The 20717-nt window shown below is 46.5% G+C and overlaps 1 protein-coding gene and 1 long non-coding RNA gene across 4 annotated transcripts in view; one reads left to right on the forward strand and one right to left on the reverse strand.

Annotated features, from left to right (window-relative positions):
- Nucleotides 1-3206: 3206 nt before the first annotated feature.
- LOC138685737 (uncharacterized) lies at nt 3207-5817 on the reverse strand. The gene is made up of 2 exons (XR_011325157.1): nt 5708-5817; nt 3207-4595 (listed from the first exon to the last, which is right to left on the reverse strand). It is a non-coding gene; the product is annotated as an uncharacterized lncRNA (long non-coding RNA).
- SIDT1 (SID1 transmembrane family member 1) overlaps nt 4824-20717 on the forward strand; it is a 43456-nt gene continuing 27562 nt past the window's right edge. The window contains exons 1-3 of one of the 3 annotated variants that reach the window (XM_069785902.1): nt 4824-5990; nt 19461-19582; nt 20541-20711. In XM_069785902.1, coding sequence (XP_069642003.1) covers nt 5796-5990; nt 19461-19582; nt 20541-20711 — 488 coding nt within the window. In that variant the 5' untranslated portion in view covers nt 4824-5795. The remainder of the gene's footprint in view (nt 5991-19460; nt 19583-20540; nt 20712-20717) is intronic. The other 2 variants (XM_069785900.1, XM_069785901.1) reach the window with 2 other exon arrangements.

Below are 20717 nucleotides of genomic sequence, written 5' to 3' on the forward strand. Positions count from 1 at the left end.
CGCCGCCCTCCGCGGTGAAACATCCCCGCCTCGTTCACCCTCACCTCACGCCGGGTTTCCCTTTCACGGGGGTAGGTTATCGCCGGTGCCTCGCGGCTCCTTCTCTCTCTTGGGTTTTCTGTCAGGGTGCAGCCTCTGCCCCTGCCCACCCCCGGGTGGCACCTCAGGGGTGCAGAGAACAACAGCCCCCCCAAGAAGGGCAGTGCCTTGGCGGCTCCAGCCTTGTGTGGAGGGGGCTCTTTATACTTCACAGGGAAAATCCACACGAGCTGCCCCTAGCAATGTCACTCTACCATGTTTTCCACCTCTCACCTTAATTTTCCTACTCGCTCATTTCACTAATATCTGTCCTCGCTGCAAATACCCTCCCAAGCCATGTCTCAATGTCCCTCTGAGGAAGCTTTGCGAATTTCCCCATGCAATAATGTATTTCAGATCCTATTATGGGTGATTAAGAGCAGAATGTCACACAAATTATTACATTAAGGCGACATCAAATCAAAGAGTCGCCCTTGACTGTGTTTCAACAAACAGATCTCATTAGCTGTGCCACTAAGGAACGGTGTACTTCCCTACCCACTAGGAATTTCTAGCTTCCACAAAGCAACAGGCTGTTCTCAAACAAGTCATTTAGCTTACACAGGAGTGCAATATATTTCTTACAGACTGACTCCATGAATATGCCACTTCCCTGTCACACATGCAGAGGCAAGATGTAAACTACTCTGAAGGGTTAGAGTTAATATTTTATATTACAGTGTGAGCTTAATATTTTGTCAGTGGGAGTTGGAAAGTGAAGACATAGGGTTTATCAGCCTTTCATTCAAAACTCCTTCCTTTCTTAAAGAGAAAAATTCCCATTCACCAAGATTTCCTGGTGCTTAAGGTCCTCACAAATCTAATTCTGGCTTTACCAACATCACTGTAAAAAGATTCATGTGAAGGTGCAGATGGTAATGGTTAATGTGCTGAGGGAAGGAATTGTGTTGCATGTGATACAAAAAGAAAAAGAAGATTGAAATTATGAGGGGAGGAAAAAAGTGACAGAGAAATACTATCAGCAATTGCCTCTGCTGAAGTGCTGCAAATGTGGCTAAGTCTTTTTTTTCATACTGGAGGTTGCATCTGAACTTGAGTTTCCATCTAGGCACTAAACATAGATACCATACGCAACCTGAAACTGAACATCAGATTTCAGCCTGTGGTAAAACAAATCCTTTATCCTAGGCACATGGGCAAGTTTTGCATCCAAAAGTATAAATCAAGGGTGCATCTGGAATTCTCTCCTAACACGGCTTTAAATTGTCTGAAAGAACACAGTCTACTGAAGAATGAAGAGATAAAGGCACAATTAGATCAATACGTCATCCACTGTGAAACCTCCTAAACCTCTCTACTGTTATTAATTACAATCAAATATAAATGTTAAATACCTAATACAAGCAAATATAATACAAGCCAGAGACACTTCTCATTCAACCAGCCTATTCTCAAACACTTCACCCCCCTACAAGAAAATGGGGGGCAGGTTCTATCAGACGCCTTAAAAGCCTGTCTACCTTGCAGTTCTTGTTGTTCTTCACACTGCGTTTACAGCAGAGTCTGAAAATGTTGCGTTATCTCTGCAGAAGCCAGCTGAGCATCTACAGCATCTATTAACTCGCAGTGGAGCTTACATAAGATGGAGACTACATATTCCAACAGCAGTGATTTAAACCATCAGGTTTCCAAACAATTTGGTTTGTTATACATTTATACTCTTTCCCCTTCCAAGCTAGTATGATTTGGGGAATTCATTTGTAATTAAGATCTTTCCTCTATCCTAGATGGTTTTGCAGCCCTGGTTACTAGGAGAAATGTCATTTCTTTACTGTGTTTTTTTCCCCAATAGCAATGAGATTTTCTACTTCTGTGCTATAGCAAAAAAAAAAAACAAAACCCAAACCAAAAAACCTGCAAACCTAAAACCAAAACCAAAAAAAGCCCCAAAACCTTAGGGAGCAGCTGGCCCTCACTGGCCCCTGACGCTAGAGTACTGTGGCACATACAAGAATATCAGACTACTTCCACTGACCCAGACCCATGGTCTGTCTGGATCAGCATCTTGTCTCTTACAGGGACTAATTCTTTCTTCCAAAACACATGCTGCCATTCAAGAACCAGATCCAGGTAGAAGTGAAAAGGGGCCACCCTTCTTTATCAAAGGGGCTGAGTGATGAGTTATAAATCAGCCAACCCCCATTTGTTATCTGGAAAGATAATGAAACAAGTTGTTTGGCAATCAGTGTGCAAGCAACTAAATAACAATAAAGTGATGAGAAACAGGCAGTGTGCATTTGTTCAGAACAAATCATGTCAAAGTAACCTAATTTATCTCCTTGCTGAGATAACAGACTTAGCAGGTGCTGAAAGGAATAGATTAAACATATTTTGACTTTGGTAGGGCTTTTGACATTGCCTTGAACATCACTCTCATAAAGGCAAATAAGTCTCAGCTTGTATTAACATGAGAGGGGGGATCAGAAAGCAACTCCCAAACTGTAGCTGTGGATATTTTCCTGTCAATAGGAAGTTATACCAAATTAAGAGATCTGATCTGTCTGCTAGGATTGATTACTTTAATTAGTGACTTGAATGGTGGAATTGACCTTTGTCTTCAAACTTTTGCAAATAACACCAAGTTGGACAGTACCACACTTCAGAGGCAAAGATTTGAACAGAGGTTTAACTTTGCTAAATAGCCTCAAAACAGTGAGGTGAAATTCAATGAAGACAAGAACAAAGCATTACACTTTGAAAAGAAAACTTGAATTCTCAAATTAAAAACAAGGAAAAAACATGTAGTCTTTGGTAAGACACCAAAACGTATGTCCACTCAGGGAAAGTACTTTAAGAAATCCGTAATTCTGCATTGGAAAGTGTGGATTACATGAAGAGCCACTTCTTCCTCACGAAGACGACACAACTAGGGAGGGACAACGCACTGACACCACACTGATCTCACGATTTGAAATATGTACAGCACCAAATGACACAAAAATTATTTGCAGCTGCCAGAGCTACCTTGGTTTGCAGAATACTGGCCTTGTGCCATCTGTCACATTGCTCTGAGCAACCTGGCATGGCCCTGTTGCATCCCAAGGCTGGAGCAACTCAGGTTCATGGATTTCCTTTGTCAGAATTAAGGTGAAACAACACCAGGGGAGTTTAAACAACAACCAACATTTATTCAACCAAGCTAACCTTGCCCAAGTACAAGTGAACTTATCAATGTGAACCCTGCATCATGTCATTAAGCCGCTGTTTGAAAGGAGAAGGGAGGTATAGAAAAAGAAACAGAAAAGGGAACATGAAACTATGTCAGTAAACTGTACAACGTGTGCTAACCGTATATGAGCCTTACTTATTTGGGGATCAGTTCAGGGAAGACAATAAGGAGAGCCCTCCCATTGAGTTACAAGGTTCAGAGTGGACCCCCTTGCTTTCTAGACTCCTTCTCAAAGAGGAGCCCAGGGGTGGCTAGATCCACTCCTAGTCCCAGACTTGGTCAACAGTTTATGTCTAAAGGGACGAGGTGTAGGGACTGGGTGGGGGGCAGAGAGAAAAGAGGAAGAAAGAGAGAAGAAAGGGATTTCACCGGTCCTGGGTCCAGCGTTGGTCCAGCCAGTGTAGAGATCTAGTTCTGGAGGGCACCCCGAGAACTCGTCCTCCCTTCTTTTATACCTAAAGCATCCACCCCTGCAGGTAGGGATTTGCCGTCATTGAGCAAGCGCAGTGTGAGCTCAGGAATGTTCCAGAAATGAGTCGGTGGTCTTGACCTGTGCAGTTCACATTCCCAGGACTCTCTGGAAATGGTTTGGTGGGCTTGGGGAGTCATCAGGGAGTTGCTTCTCCCTCCCTGCAGGCATGACTGCTATCTGGCCTTCCATTCAGGCGCATACATTGTGCTGCTTCTCATGGTCGCTTAAGATAAGGAATTGTGGCTTTGGAGAAGCACGGTCCCACCCTCTGTGGGGCCTTCTCCTCCAGCCACATTTTCCTGTTGACACCACTCCAGTGCTTTTACAGAGGCCATGTTCTCCACCAAAGTTCTTTAACAAATGTTTGAGACATTGGCTATAATTTGCTAGACCGTCACGGGCCCTGACATGCTTTTGCTTTGCTGTACCTCCTCCTGTCGCCTGAAGCCTCTCCTCTCTGGGAGAAGATGTGCTCCCCAGTCTCCTCCCTCTGGCACATGCTAAAGGGATCTGTGGGTCTGCAGAGGGTAGTGGGTGAAAAGGGTGCTGTAGGGTTCAGGAGCCCTGGGCTCTACAGGCTGGGGAGGGGAAGCCACAAGTCTCCCAGTGCCACCACTGCTTGAAGGTCCCCAGGACAGGTCACACCGTGTCCTGCTAAGAGGCAAGACAGAGTCACAAAAGCTCAGAGGTGACAGTGCACAGGTCTCCTGGTCTCCACAGCATGATACTCCAGGCTGAAAGGCAAACTCTTTGTGTTGGAGTGTCCATCTTCCAGCAGATCTTAAATGGGGGGGTTTTGCCCTTAATGCCACTTCTTGGGACTCTGACAAAAGGCGGGGTGACTTGAATGGCAGCCTGCAACCAGACAAACACAGAATTCACTGACAATTGTTTTGTTTTTCTCTTTTGGCAGAGATCACACAAAGGCCTGAAGATCAAAATGACGGCATTAATGCACGCTGGCTCGTTTCGCTGAGCTTTGCAACTTTTCCTCCAAAGACGACGAGTGACTCCCCAGGAAATCTCTCAGTCTTGAAAACAAAACCCACAACCTGGAAAGCTTCTGTGGCCAGAGTCACCGCAGTTGGAGACTGCAGGCTGGCTTTATAAAACCGCAGCTCCTACAAGTTCATCCTCAGTCTGAAAAACCTTTCCGATTGCTTTCTAGTAATGCTTTATCTTCTCTGCCTTGAAAGTGCATCCCTCCACCATGGGATCTGACACATTTCCCAGATGTGTTTTCAACAGAAGAACGTAGGAGGGTTAAGCCATCCGAGGGAGACCCCTGGCCCTTTCACAGCCCAACAGCATCGCCCTCATCTTGCTGAAAAGGTTGAGAGTATCACAGTATTGTTTGTAGCAGTTTCATGAATGACCCAAAGAATATAAGATGCACCAAGCCATGCTTGAATTAACGAAATGACATTTGGCTGCAGCCTTCCACACCTTTGGACTGAACTAAAAGACGAGGGCGTTTATCCCAAAGTTACAAGCAGCCAAAAATAAAGGTTGGGGATGGCCCTATGGAAGACGCATTGCAGGTGCAAGCCGCCACCCCCGCAAGCCGGCAGAGCGCGGGGCGAGGAGACCCCTGACTCGATGGGCCGGGGGTGTTGAAGCCCTGCTGGTGCCGCTGCCGTGGCCCTGACGATGCCGGCGTGCCCCTAAGCTCCCAGCACAGCTCCCCAAGGGGAAAAGCTCCCTGACAACGCTCTGCCAAGGCCAGCTCAGAATTTGGGGCCGGGCACAGTAAGGAGACCCTCCTCCCCGGGGCCGGCCGGCCAGCCCGCCGGCCTCCCCTTCCCTTCCTTTCCCCTCCCCGCCGGGCCGGTCTTTCCCTCGGGAAAGTTGCTCGACGCCCCCCCGGTCGAGGGGCGGGGGTGTCCAGGGCTGCCTCCCCGCCTCCTGTGCGTGTCGCCGAGCTATTTATTTAAATTGCAAATAAAACGCCTGGGCGCCCGCCCTACCGCGGAGAGACAGTCCGGGTGCCGCACCGGCCGGCCGGCGGACGTGAAGGCTGCCCCGCGGGGCCGGTTCAGCGGCAGGGACGAGCTCATGGCCCCGGGAGGGGCCCCGGCCCCCGGGGCTCTGCTCTGCGCCCTGCTCTGGGCTGTAGCGGCGGCGGCGGTGGCGGGGGACGGCCCCGGGGGCAGCCCCTTGCCCGGCTCCTTCGGCCGCGTCTACCGGGGCACCGTGAACATCAACGCGGAGCGGGTCTACGCCTTCGCTTACAGCAGCGAGCCCGGTCAGGTAGGAGCGTCCCCCGGAGCACCGGCTTCCCCGGCCCGGTGTGGCCGGGGAGGAGGAGAAGGAGGGGGGCGGGCGCCGGCGCCGCTGCGGCTCCGCTGCTGTGCGGGAGCGGGCCGGGCTCCCCCCTCCGCGCCCGCGGTCCTGTCCGCATCCTGCGGCCGGGAACCGCGGTGCACCTGCGGGCTTCCCCGGTACGGCCGGGGCACCCCGGGGCTGTGGGGAGAGAGGGTGGCGGTGTCCCGGAGGGCACGGGGTGGGCTGAAGGTTTGGTGCACCCCCCAGACGGGGGCTTGGTATCCAGCGCTTCTAGCAGCAAAATGGGCTTAAAAGTCTAGAAGGGAATTACAAGGATAATACCTTTAAAAAAAAAAAAGGTATGTATGCACTTTATAAGCCTTTTTAAATACCATTTTTCACACTTGAGTGCTTATGTAGGATCAGGGTGCTCTCCCCTGGGAGCCCGGGAGGTGAGACAGGGCTGCGCGGGTGAGGTGTGATGTGAGGAGGCTGCGGGGCAGCACTGCTAAAGCTGTGGCTGTTTGATGTGTGAAGGAAACCTGTCATTTATGTATGCCTAGCTATTGCTAGTTTTCCCCCTCCCCCCTGTTTAACGTCGTGTTTTTCTCAAGTAGCTAAGTGGTACCTTGGAAACTCTGCCCCCCGTTGTTTGGATTGAGCATTAATTGCTGGGTAAGATGTTCTGGTGTACCAAAAGATGGTGAACTGAGCTAATGAATCTTCCTTCCTGCCCTCAGTTGCACGGGACAAGAGAAAATGGAACACAATGCTTTTTCCACACTATATTTCTAATGCTTCACCATGAAGGGAGTTGCTAAAGAGCATGATGAAGGAGGGCAAGCAGGGAGAGGTGGTGTTAATCATCCTTTGCTTTACTCTGAAATTCCAAAAAGATCCAACCCTTTAAAGACTTGTCTTTCTTCTATTATGTGTGTTACTATGTAATAAAATGCACCTGGTATTTATGTGGCAGGAGTTCTGTGTGGAACTATGATGCAACTGAGCCCAGCAATACTTAGCTGTTGGGTGTCACCACTGAACCCAGGAGGCCAAAAGCATGCTTTGGGCCTGAGCCTCCTTGTAGAAGCTGGTGGTGATGTAAGTTAGGCTTCTTCAGGTGTTAAAGATATTGGGTATTATGATGAGGGCCTGTTGACAGACCAGATGTTGTCTGGGGCTTGTTAGTGAAGACAGTGTGCATACTGACTTCAGTTAAAATGAATCTAGTTCCTTCAATTTAATGTGCTCTTTGAAGCTGTGTGTTTTGATGGGCACCTTCCACAATGAAGTTTTCTCTCCTGGATAACTAGGGTGATAGTGGAGTGGGTGGAGGCAGGGAGGGAGTATGGGGCTGCTCAGTGGTGTTTGCAGGTATCTAAATGCATCTTCTGCTTGATGGCTACTTTCAGACACTAGCCCATTCCCACAGCTGTGAAGAGCCACCCGGTCCAGACTACTGCTGCATTTCATTTATGTGGAAGCTTTGGTGGACTAATCTCCATGTTCCTGTATGCTGGAACATGAAATCTCTGCAGATACTGAGCTGGTCAAGAGCATATTCAAGAAGGGAAACTTCAGGTTTGAGGCTTAATACTTTTTTTCAACACAGAACTTTCCAAGCACTGCCATGAATGTGCTTAAAGAGAGCCATGCAACCAGCTCCTGTTATGAAAACTAATTTGGAAGAGAAAAACCACTTAAAGATGGACTGTCCTAGGAAGATTTCTGGTGAGGGCTGCCCAGAACAGTTTCTGAGAATAGAGAAGGTACTAGAGAAAGCTCCAGGGAGACCTTATTGTGGCCTTTCAATATATAAAGGGGGACTTATAAGAAAGATGAAGAGAAGCTTTTTTGCAGTGGTCTATAGTGACAGGAGAAGGGGCAACAGTTTTAAACTGAAAGAGGGTAGATTTGCGTTGGATAAAAGGAAGAAATTTTTTTATGATGAGGGTGGTGAGACACTGGAACAGGTTGCCCAGAGAAGTTGTGGGAGCATTCAAAGTCAGGGCAGATGGGGCTTTGAGCAACCTGATCTAGTTGAAGATGTCGCCCTGCCCATGGCAGGGGATTTGGACTAGATGATCTTTAAAGGTCCCTCCCAACTCAAACCATTCTATGATTCCTCACTGAGAAGCCCTACAGATGCCATTCCTGAGCTGAACCAGCAGAAGCCTGTAAGGTGCCTGGCCTAATTGGGATAATTGGTTGTGTGTGCAGCCCCTTCCCCAGCTGCAGCCCTGAACTGATGAGAGGCAAACCTGGCTGGGTCTCCTCTTGCCAGCCTGGTCAGAGGCAGAAGTTGCTGTGTTCTGGTGGTCCTGCATCTCCCTGTTGATGAGGATTGCTCAAGGTTTAGAAGCTTGGTAGTGGAAATATTGACTTTAATCTGGGACTGTGCTCCTGTGGGCAGGTTTTTCTTGTGCAAGAGTTGTGAAGATACTTAGGGGCATGCTGTCCTCTGGGTAGTTGTTGGATCTTCTGGAGGAATGCAAGTTCTGCAACAATTCAGTGTACTAGTCCTTACCTTTCAAGGTAATCTTTAGTCTTGAACTCTTAGCGAGTGGAGTGTCAGCCAGTGTTTGCCAGTTGCCTGCCACTTGTGAGCTCCTCTGCTCTTTCTGGTCTTTTCAGTCTCCTCCTGTCTCTCTGCTGATGGCAGGTCAGCCAGGAGCCTCTGATACCTTGAGGCAGATACCATGTGGACCATTAACCTTAGTTACAGGAAATTTAATTGAATAAAAAGAGCATTTTCCATGTGGAAGGGCTGCAGTGGGTGACTTTAATGGCTTTCCCTCTGAAGCAAAGCCAGGTCTGAAGTGGTCTGGCTCTGAAACAGGGATTTTTTTTTTTTTTTCCTGATGCTGTGAATTCTGCTGTTTTCCCCTCTCTGCTGCTCTCTCTCATGAGGACAGGCCTATAAAGCAAGGGACAAATTGGAGCCAAGGACAAGGCATGAGGGCTGGCTTGTGACACATCAGTCCTCTGTAAATGTTCTGTTTGCCCACATGCCATGGGTGCCAGGGCACATCTGAAAATGCAGCTGAATAGAGCAATGCTTGAATGATGGATGAGAGAAAGGAGGGAACGAGACCGTTACTCCTGTTTGGTGCTTTAGAGACCACTTTCTGAAAAGTGTTGTGCTTGCCTGATCTCAGAGGATATTCTTCATCCACATAATCTTCCTTACTCCTTGGGATACAAGTATGTGTGCACAAGGGAAGGGGAAAAGCAAGTCCTATGCCATTATTCATGAGCAGTTGTATACAAGGTGAAGAAAGCACAACTCAGGGCTCTGGACCAGAGCTGCTTTGAGACAGGCAAGTGACTTCCCTTCTGTGCAGCTCCTGGGAGTGTAAAATGAAAATAAGGGTACTTACATGCTGACCAAGTCACCTAGCTGAAACTCTTATGCATGTATACATTACCATGTCTCTTCTCTGTGTGTGTGGAGGGGGAAAAACCCTCCTATGTGCTGTGCAGAAACACTTCACCTTGTGTCTTGAGGCAGGAGAGCTGTCAGGCTTTTTTGTACTTGGCAACTAGGATTTAGGCCTTAATTCCTGAGGTGGAGCTGTAAAAGTAAGGCTGTGCTGAGGAGAAGCACAGCCATCTCTGCTGCAAGGGTCTTCTAGAGTTGGCCCGTGAACAGAGGGACATGACAAACTCCTTCATGGTGGAAAGTCTTCATTTGTTATGTGGTAGTCTTACTGCTTTTCTAGTTACCTTTTCCTTCTCCTAGCTGCACTTTGAAATTTTGCCCTCTGCACAGATGTTTGTTTAGTGTTTAACTGTGAGTGTAAAAAATACAATAATAAAACCAGCTGTTGCACCTGTCACTATGCACCCATGTTCTAACAGCAAAGGCAGATGTGCACCATTATAAATCTGGTGAACAATTAGTTGGGCAAACAGGATTATCTTATTTTAGGATTTTTTAAACTGGAGACATCCAGGATGGGGGAAAAATATGGGCACATTCATGAGCATCTCCAATTCCACATATTCAACATGTCCCTGCTTGGGAGGGAGGAAAGAAGGAAGGAAAACTGACTTGCTGGAGCTGCCTGTGCCATACGCTCCTGCCCAGAAGACTGAACAAGAGTTGTAAAATGTTTCTGCTTGATTTACCATTGACTGGAGAAGGCTTTATGTGATCAGTGAGAGAACCTGCTTAGTTCCATGATTGCAATAATATGAGGCCTTCCAAAAAGAAAAAAAGGTGTGTGTGTGTGTGTGAGTACAGAGGTAATAGAAAGTGAATGACTCTTTCCACCACTGTAAGCTCTGGCAGTTGCTAATGGTTAATTTGCTGAAAATACGTATGCCACTAATTGTGCATGTAGGTATTTCCTCTATCAGGTCCTAAGTGGTGCAGGAGAGTATCATGAGGAAAAAGACTGTTGGAGACAACAAAAATTCTTCTTCCTAATCGGAGTTCAGGTCAGCTGAATGCATGATTTGGGAGATACCTGGATTATATTTAGAAAACCAAGTATCTCTCAGGAGAACAAGTTTCCAACTTTCCCTTTGTAGGCAAAGCTGCTGTAATCCAGACACAGCTCTTGGACATTCATGCAGTGTATCTTGGTTGCAATGAGCTCAAAAGCTGAGCAGTGGGCCGCACCTATATGATGAGCTCAAAAGCTGAGCAGTGGGCTGCACCTATTTTAGGAGAAAGAGTGGGTGATATTTTCCTCCTCCTCCTCCCTTGCTGGGACTGGGAACAGAGCCCCAGTCTCAGATCCCATATGGCCCAGCCTTACTGTAAGCTGTGATTGGCAGCAGATTAAGATGTGCCTTCTCTGCTGAGCAGTTGTGCCATGTGAGGATGTGTAACCCTGGAGTGACTGTTTCCTATGTGGAGTCTATCTGAGGGGTGATGAGTAAAAAATTACCCTCAGTGAATGAGTGAGAGGCTGTGTGCCACCATGGAGGGTTGCTAACAACATTGCAGATGGGGAAAAAGTTGATTGACCTAAGGGAAGAGGGGAATCAATACTAGTAAGAAAAACAGAAGTCTTTCAGTTGGATGCCTTAAACTTTGTGACTGACCCTCTAGTAGAGACCAAGTGCCTTTTCCAACCCAAACTGCATGATGCATTTGGGTTCCTCTGTCCTCTACTGAATGGGTCTCATATCCGAGGTGTGGATGGCAGTTGCACATGCTTTGCTCTAGGCAAGAAGCCAGAACTGGAATTCACCAATACGTTCCTCTGGGACAGTGTGATGAGTCACTTGCTCAGACCAAAGCCATCTGTTGTAGCTGCAGGGAAACTCCTTGATCTGCTACACAGGGCAACCTGGTTTAATAAGTGGCAGTGATCAAATCTGTGTTTACTGTTCTCTGCTGTTTCACATGTGAATGTAGGTCCCACTCCAGCAGCACCCATGTCTGTTTTAACAACTCTAGGAGCAATTTTTTCACCATTTGTTTCTGAGCTGGTTTTGGGCTTCATGTGTAGGACTCTTCAGGCTGGAACTAAACTACCTCAGAGTGTTTCCTTGCTATCTTGCTTGTCTTCCCCATAAAGTTAGTCCTGGCTCCAGCCCAAATTTCAGCCCACAGCTATACCATGCATGCAATAAAACTTTAGTCTCCTGTTTGGAGATGGGCAAACCTGAGTTATGATGGGGGGGAACAGGTTAGGTTCTGTCTTGTCTTAATGCTGAGTGGAAGCCCACCATTTTAGCCACAAAAATGCAGTTAAAAAACAAATAAATTGGGAAGACTACAAATGCGTGAACAAGAAGATCTCCTAAGGTCAGTAGAGGTCCTGTTATTGCAGGATCTCTGGGGCCTGAACACTGTTGGTTTTTGGTTTCTGGCTCTAGTGTGTTCACCACAGGACACTGGAGGGGCCTCAGCACACCATTTCTGGAGCCTAATATTAAATTCCTTATGAGGCAGAAATGTAGGCAAAATGTCAAATCCAGACAAATCAAAGCAAGGTATAGTATATGATGTCTGAAGCTAAGCACGGTTCAACAGAATCCCTTTGGAATAACTTTTGTATATATAATTTATCTTTTTTTAAAGAAAACAACCAACCCTAGGAGGTGACAGTGTAGGCACTGTAGAGCACAGCACTTGGAATGCTCTTGCTGTTTCTCAGTGGGGTCTCTTGGTCAATGCTTACCCTGTCCAGAGTCACTTGAAAAGCTCTTGCTTACAGGAGAAAGCAAAAGTAAACAGTGGGAGAAATGGTGTGGGGATCTGCTGAAAACATGAGCATGACTGTTGTTTTCTGCAGCAGAAAATACAGTGTTGAAAAATTTGGCTCTGGCAAAAATAGGATATCCTAAATGAAAGAATGGTGTGGGAGGTGGCTTTGCTTTGAGCTGGGGATGGGATCATGTGCCCACCTGAGATCCCTTCAAACTTAAATTATTCTTTGGCTTTCTAGGATGTTGTTCTTTGTGGGTTTCCCTACCTAGAGGGGCAAAAGGGAGTACAACTTGAAGGAGGCTATCAGTTTGCAGGCTTTAGGAAAAAAGCCTGAGAGGCCTGCTCTGGTTTCTTGCAGGGTGGCCTGCAGACCTTCAGATGGTGACTTAGGTGCTGGCAAGAATTTTTATTTTTATTTCTAATGTGTAAGCTAATGCTGTCAAGCCCAATAACTTGTCATTGAACTAAAGCATATCTTTTGAATTTGGATGCCATTCTAAATCTTAAAATCACTCTCTTCTTGTTGGGCTGTCCTGTTGTTTAAAATCAAAGCTGATCGGGTTTTCTTGTTCCCCCTGCCGCCCCCTCCTGACCCCCCAATATGTTTAGATTAAAAAAGAAAAATTTTCTGAAGAAGAGTAACTTCATCAAAATGTCTCTCCTCAGTTTGAACTCTTTCCAAGAACAGTGCAGCAATTTATAATACAAACATTTGCGTTGTAAGTGGAGGCTGAAATGTCCTTAAATAACCTGTGCAGAAGTTGCTGGGTAGGAAGGTATGCTTTTCCTATACAGACCTCATCTGCTATTTCATGGGATATTTAGGGAATGAAAGTGCAGGCTGTAAAAGCTGTATTGCAAGGGTGTGCCATCTGCTCGGTTTGAGAATACAGTTTAGTACAGTTATTTCCTGCTGTGTATACTTAGAGAAACCCAGATGATTTCAGAAACAGCCTTCCTTACTTTCTGTATGCCGATGTTTTTCTTTGGGCATAGAAATAGCTACTTCAGTGTGGTTTAAAACAAACAAACAATGGCTTGGGTTTTTTTGTTTTTTCTTTGTTTTTGAAAAAGACAGCATGTAGGATATGTAAATCAATCCACATCTGAAGTGTCACTGAGGTGAAGAACTTGGGAGCCAAGAAAGAACCAGATATTTGTGTTGTGACAGTAAACGCTGGAGTTATTGCTGTGAGCTTGGGGTGGCGGCAAATTTGGAAAGGTTATAAACCCTTTTGTTTCAAGGGTTGCTCTAGCCCAGAGTTCCAGCTGCTGTGGGTTAGGAAGACGCTGTTTATTAGAGGGTAGTTTATTCCTTAACTGGCTGTTAAAAAAAGGATTTGTTTGTTTAATTTTAATGTCTTCCTGAAATCTGAGGGTGGTCAGAAACAGGTACCTACTTATCCAGCATGGCAACTCTTAGTTTTTCTTTCTTGCTGTCCTGGAGACTCCCTAGTGACACTGGTTAGAGGACAAAATTTCTAAAAAGGTAAATATTAACATGCTTTCTATTTGTCTTTCTTGCATTTATGCTGCACAGATACTGTTGCAAACAAGTGGACTCATGGGAATGTCTATGGCAGACTCTAAGTCCCCACAGCATATTTGCACAAAGTGGAACTTCTAAATGAAAAATATTAATCCTGGAACAATTATGTTAATGTGACTGAGGCTGTGCTTGACATACCCAGAGTCTGTCACTTAGTTTATGCTGCTTTGGATATTTAATACTCCTGGCAGAAATGCTGGAAGAAAACTGTGGGCCAAGGTTATTTGACAGATTGCTTTTGGCATTTAAGACTTATTGACATTAGGGCACGAAGTCAGACAGAGAAAGGCTGAAAGGAAATGCTCCTCTGAGCTCTGCTTGTTTTGTTGTCAGACAGGAGTGGTGCTCATATCTCATAAGAGGGCAGAAAAGGGGTTCTGTAACGCCTGTCACTGTCTCAACTATTTTCCTTCAGGGTCTCAACTTCCCCCTGTTGCGTTGTCGGTGGGAAGAGCAGCCGAGTTTGCTGCTGGCGGGTTATGTGCTTCATTCACTGCCTCAATTGCTTTAGCCCATCCAGCTGAATTCTATTTCACTTAATATCAGGGTTCATATAAAAATGAAGCACCTTTTTCTTGTGCAACAGCAGATAGCAGCAATTCAGTGGCTTTTGTAGATGTATCCTGTGCTGATACCTTCCATTGTAACTAGCAGCCTATGTGTTTGCTTGCCGGATGTGTTCCCTGCCCACTGGATTGGCTTGGTGCCTTGTCAGGCCCACGACCAAGTGCTGTCACAGTGTGGACCGATAATCCCAAATGGTCTTGAAGGGAGCCGCTTGTGTGTAGGTGTGGTGGGGAACGTGGTGAAGCCCCAGTGTGATTCGAAGGTTTTGCTTAGTGTGAGGTGGTGGAAAGGAATCCACAGTAAAGCTCTTGAAAATCTTTGCTTGCAGCAGAAACTGTTGTTGCAACCTCCCGCCTGCCCTTAAATTCACATCCCTGCAGTCTTAAGCTGATGTGTAATCTCTGTGGGAAATGCAGACTTGATAATCAGTCGAAGGACTCTTTCGTGTCAACAAGAGCCTGGTTTATTTTGCTTAATGTTTGCAGCCATGTTGGTCCTGTTCAGCTTGAATTTGGGACCAGCTCCTTCTGCCTGTTTCTGTCTAGAGAATGGAATTCAGATGCACTTTTTTCTTTCTTTTTTTTTTTCTCCCCCTATCTCCAGGGTGGTGAACTGAAGGACAAATATTTGTCTTTCCTGGTCTAACACGTTTTTATAAAGTGCTGAGAGCTCTCTCTTTATTCAGCTGTGTAACTGCTCTGTCCACCTTAAAATACAGAAAAAAGCTCAAGGTCAGTCATCTGAGAAACAAAACTGTTATGAGCTTGGCTGGTGAATAGAGATGCACATGGCAGAGGCTTGGCAATGGGAAGGAATGTGAGGAGCAGAAGTCTCTAAAGCAGTCCTGACCCTGCCTCAGCCCTGCAATGCAAAAGGGAGCAGTATGGTTATTGCTGTCAAACATTAGTGCAGGGCCTGGCTGTCAAAGGGAGCATTTGGTACACAAGGTTGTTTTCCAAGATCCAGCCTGGAGTGTCCTACCTCAAACCTAACTGTGAGTATCTGCAGGAGGTGCAGATTTCCCAAGTGAAGTCCCTCAGCAAGTGGCGGTGGTGCAGGAGTGATGGCAGCCTGCTTGACCCTGTTACTGCCCAAGCAAAACTCCCTCCTCATCTCACCAATGCTAAGTGAGTAGGGGTGGATGCAGAGGTGTCTCATAGTTTTTTGTTCTAGTGTGTGTGATTATTATTATTTTAAATAAAAGCTGTGCTTTTTAGCTGGAGTTCCTCTTGCCTCTGCATGCAACATAGTTAGGATCTTATTTCTGTGTTGGAAGGGAGGGGTGTATGTGATGGGAGCAGTGGTTCTGTAGCAGGGAGGGGTTCTCATGTCAGAACTGCTTGTTCTTAAATAATCTTTGGAAAGGTGTGGAGGAAGAATGAAGTTTGAACTAAGTAAATCACCCTTTTCTTCTTTACCTCCCGCTTTTTTTTCCACTCTTCTAAAAATATTTTGCTGGAGATGATGCCCTTGAGGCAAATGCCAAATGCTGACTTTCAAAAGGAAGGACGGTACTACTAGCACTGGCTCAGTGGTGGATTTGTTAAATCTGTTGCATGAAAGTGTGTGTGTTGTCTTTTATATAGACAACAGAATCTAGAAGCAAAACATGGATGAAAAGTTTAAGGTAGGTTAATTGGAAGAAGGCCTGAAAAAGCACAAACATCAATTCATAGGTGCTACATTGTTATCACTGTCCCTTGTGATGCTTCTCCTAGACAGTTCACCCTGCCAGGCAAAATGTCTTTCTCCAAGACACTAATTAGGGTTCCTTCCACTCTGTAGCACAAAATCAGAGAGTGATTGACAGCAAATGAGAGAAGCCCTGCTTGCAGTTAAATGTTAATCCTTCCTCCACTTTCCCAAGCTTCCTTATAACTGTACCTAGGTTCTGCTGAACTTAGTTGCTCTGATATCCCCAAGTTCATTTGCAAGTGGTGGGGAGGATCTGGAGGGACTGTTAGTTGGGCAGGTTTGGCCCACAGACAAATCCAACCTGTTTTATTGCTGTGTTTTGGAGGAATAGCTGTTATGTCAGGCAGAGGCCCATCAACCAAAGCTTTGTGCTGCTGGGAGCTGCTGCTGTATCCCTGAGACCTGTGAGGGGGAGAGTGGAGCTGCATCCTGGGGCTGGGATCTGGCCGCTGCACTGGAAGTGCAGGATCTGCCCACAAGAGGCCCTGTGTTACTGTGGTGATGGTGACAGGGTAAATAACTAGACGGACTGGAACCTCAATTGCCATCTGTCCAACTTCTTAATCACTCTGTTTTTTTTCCTGGGCTTTTATTATAAAGATTTTGATGGGGTTAGGTGGTGTGATGCTCCTGGCTGATCTGGGCTATGTGCAAATGGAGGAAGAGTAGAGGTATGCACCCCAAGTACTTGCAAATGAGGCAGCTTCTTGGCCATTCAGTACTGCAGCAGGAGAGTGACAGCTGTGTGCTGTAGGCTTTATGACACCGTCCCTCTTAACCTGATGTTTCTGAAGGTCATGCACTAGAAACTGTACAGGGAGGAGATCTCAGGCTTTGAATGTCTCAGTCACTGTTTGTCCCCAGTTAAGCTCCAGACATGTTGCTTGCATCCCTCTGCCTCTTTTTGCACACTTGAGTTTCAGCATCTGTAAAATGGAGATGATTACTGCTGTGGTCATGTAGGATGCAACTGCAAAATCAAAAGACCTTTCAGTAGTTGTATATTAACTATATGGGGGAAGCTAGAACTCGCAAAAGTCTTTGGTTACCTGAGCAGGCCCTGCAGGCATCCGGAGCGGCAGTTGCCACAACAGCAGGGCTGCCTGAAAATAGATAATCAGTCCTTAACAGAATGAATTAATCTTGGCATTGCTTATTGTTAGTAAAGTAAACATCCGATAGCCTTGTATGCATAAGCAGGTGTCTCTTTCTCTCTTTTTTTTTTTTTCCTTTCCCCCCTCTGCCCCACTCCTAAAGGAAACTTGACTGCTCAGACTAGTAAAACATCTAATCTGGAAAAGCCTTGAGATCTCAAAAAAGATATGCTCAGTGTATTCACCTATAGGTTAAGGAGAGAAAAGCAAGTGTCAGTGTTGACAGTAAAGAGGAGGCAATTTGTAACCCTGTGCATGTAAGGGCAGTAGCTCTTGCTCAGGGACATTGCAGCCACCCTGGGTGAGGAGCAGCAGGAGCTCAAACTGGGATGTGGAGTAGCAGCAGCAGGTCTGTGCTGAGTAGGGTGTTGACCGGGTCCAGTTTGCAAAATTCTTCAGCTGCGTTACTGCACCTGCAGCCATGGTCTTAATTAGCTTTTCTTTCACAGGAAATGAAAATGCTAAATCTTTTGGCTAGATTCAGCAATTGGACTTTAAGGCTAGCAGGAGGGTGTCAGGGTAAAAATGTGTGTGAATGGAGCGCTAATGAGTCACTCTGAGAAGTTTAACTGTTGGGCTTGTCCAGGAAGCTCTTACAGAGGTGGCTTTGTCTTGTAAAGGATGGGGGAGTAATGCTCTACGGATTTGCCTTGGGCAGTTACAAAGCTGCAAAGCTTTCACACCTGGACTACTGTGTCCGTTTCTGGTCTCCCCAGTACAAGAAAGGTATGAACTTACTGGAGTGAGTCCAGTGCAGAGCCACAAAGATGATGAAGGGACTGGAGCATCTCTCATATGAGAAGAAGCTGAGAGGGCTGGGACTGTTCAGCCTGCAACAGAGAAGGATGCTTAGGCAGATCTCATCAATGTGTTTAAAAACCTGGTGGGAGGGAATGAAGAAGGGGGAGCTGGGTTCTTCTCAGTGGGTGCTTGGGCAAGAGTGACAGAGGCAATGGGCACAAGCTGAAACACTGGAAATTCCATCTGAACTTTTTTTTTCCCCCTCTAATTGTAAGGGCAGTCAAAGACAAACAGGTTGCTTTAGAGGTTGTGGAGTTTACATCTCCAGAGATATCCAGAACCTGACTGAGCCCTGAGCCGGATATGGTAGGGTTACAAAGGGTGAGGATGGGATGCTTATGTCCTGTTAGGCACTGCAAGTTACTGTCTCATGCAAGGGCAGGAACTGCCATTTCAAATTGCGTTCTTAATAGAGGCTCCCAAAGGAAACAGGCTCCAAGACTTGCCTGTCCTCTTTGGATTTAAGGGCCTGCCTTGTCCAGTGGTGAGCTACTCTGTGCAGGTACTTGGTGCTCCCCGGTTCTGGGCTGCATTGGCAGAACACAATGTAGGAGTGGAGGCCAAGATGGAGGCATAGCACAGTTATGAAAGTTTGTCCTCTGCTGGATTTACAGTGCCTGAGGTGGAGTCTGGGTGTAAATCTTTCAGCTGTTGCCCTGCTCCCTTTCTCCAGTCTGGTTTAGTGGGGAGGGAAGTCAAGTTAATAGTGCCGCAGCATTTGCAGCATGGGTACATCCGTAAGCCAGTCTAATTCCAGCCACAAGCTCCCGGCTGCTGTCCCCATGAGCAGCCTCGCCGGCTGGGTGATCTTGTTCACCCAAAGGCATGCTTGGGATTACATTTCCAAAAGACTCTAGCCTCTACTGCTATGTACTCCTGACTCCTGAAGTAAGTGAGGGCTGTTTTCTCATCTTTCAATTTTGGGTATGAGCTGTATGAAAGAGGTAGGTGGGAGTCATTCTTGTCTGCCCATGTGATACTTTGCTCATTTGTGAAGCAGAGCGCATTTTCCACATCTGATGCAGAGCTCTATGAGGTAGCCAAGGGTCTTGTGAAGCTCCTTTGGGAGGAAGGATGCAATGGCAGATCTCAATACTTTGCAAACTGCATTAGGGTAGCCTGGGATCTATGTTTTGTGTGTGTTTGCTTAATTTTATAACACAAGTTATTCATGTTGTTCCCAATTGGGTAGGTGGAAGCTACTGAACTCTCTTCCTCTTACATCTGCTGCATTTGTCCACTGTGTGTTGTCTGACAGTCACCTCTGACCTGGAGACAGAGCTGTGATTCTGGATTAGAGTAGCAGCAAGGAGGCTGATTAGAGCAGCAGGCACTTCTGTAAATGACCTCTGGATCTGAATAACCAGTCCAGTGACCAATGCTGTTGATCTCCCTGTGGATATTGTCAGCATCTAGGTCAGACGGAAGAAGGGGGACAGTCTTCTCCCACCTAGATTTGGAGCTGTTTTGTTCTTTGCCTTCAGCTAACAACATCTGTACTCTCCTTTCTCTTCTCACAGGTAGATGCAGTGCGGGTGTACGTGAACAGCAGCTCTGAGAACCTCCAATATCCTGTCCTGTTTGTAGTTCGCCAACAGAAGGGAGTGCTGTCATGGCAGGTCCCACTAATTTTTCGAGGCCTGTAAGTACTGGAGTCTCTTCCTTGTAACACACTTGTTGTATCCATTATTGGCCTTCCTCAAGTGCTAGACCTTGTGACTTCTGTAGACTGCAGGGCTTGGTTGCAAAGTATGCTGGCTCACTGTCAGCTGAATGTAGGAAGACCAGGATTTGGTAGGTAACCTCTTACTTGTAGCCTGCTCTTGTCTCTTAGTTTCTCAAATATGTACACGGAGTACCAGGAGGCTTCTCTGCTGGGGATCTGCCTGTGTCTCTAGTCAGTGACCATAACTGCAGTAATGGTGTGTGCAAGTAGTTCTTGGGCTCTAGTTTGGAGCAGGGTTTGAACAAGCACTCAGAAGAGCACTCTAACTGCTGTGTTACAGTGCATTTGTGAAATAAGGGCTCTCTTCTCTTTCTCACCCCAGGTACACCTGCATTGAGTCTATTCTGGGGGGGTGGTGGTTGTTTAGAGGGTGTTTTCTTTGTGAAAGTGATGCTGCTATGTATCTTCAGCAACCTCGGAGCTAGTTAGGCTGCAAGTACCGAGACTTTGCAGGCACCTTAGACCATCTGAGATGTGAAGCTTCATCCTGGACTGAAATCTTCGTGCCGGGCAGCAGATACCCTGCAGTGTCTTGCCTGATGCAGGGGATGGTTACAGCAGTGGCTGTTCTGGGCTGTCATTGCTCTCTCTGCCTCCAGCAAATGGCAGATTTGCTAGATCTGCAGATGGCACAGGCAGCCTCGAGGGAAGTGCAATGTTGGGGATGGCCAGTCCCTTGTGCAGGCCACAAGAGGCAACAGAGGTGGAGTTTGAACTATGAATAAAAGGCTGAATGGTGTTGGCCTTTCAGATTAGTATTTCAGTTATGCAAACAGGGGAAAAATTATGTCATTCTTGGAACTGTCAAACAACTTTTTTAACTGCTCTCTTTTCCATTGAACTTTCCCTTCCCTCCTTCCCCTGGCCGTTGTAGCTATCAGAGGACCTACAATTACCAAGAAGTGAGTCGGACCCTCTGTCCTTCTGAGCCAACACCTGAGACGGGACCTTCTGACCAGATTATATTTGTGGATGTCGCTTCCATGGCACCATTTAATATTGCATATGAGCTGCTAGTCACCAGGCTCGAGAACTTCCAACTTGAGTAAGC

Source organism: Haliaeetus albicilla, chromosome 6, assembly GCF_947461875.1.
Source record: "Haliaeetus albicilla chromosome 6, bHalAlb1.1, whole genome shotgun sequence".
Taxonomy (NCBI): Eukaryota; Metazoa; Chordata; class Aves; order Accipitriformes; family Accipitridae; genus Haliaeetus; species Haliaeetus albicilla.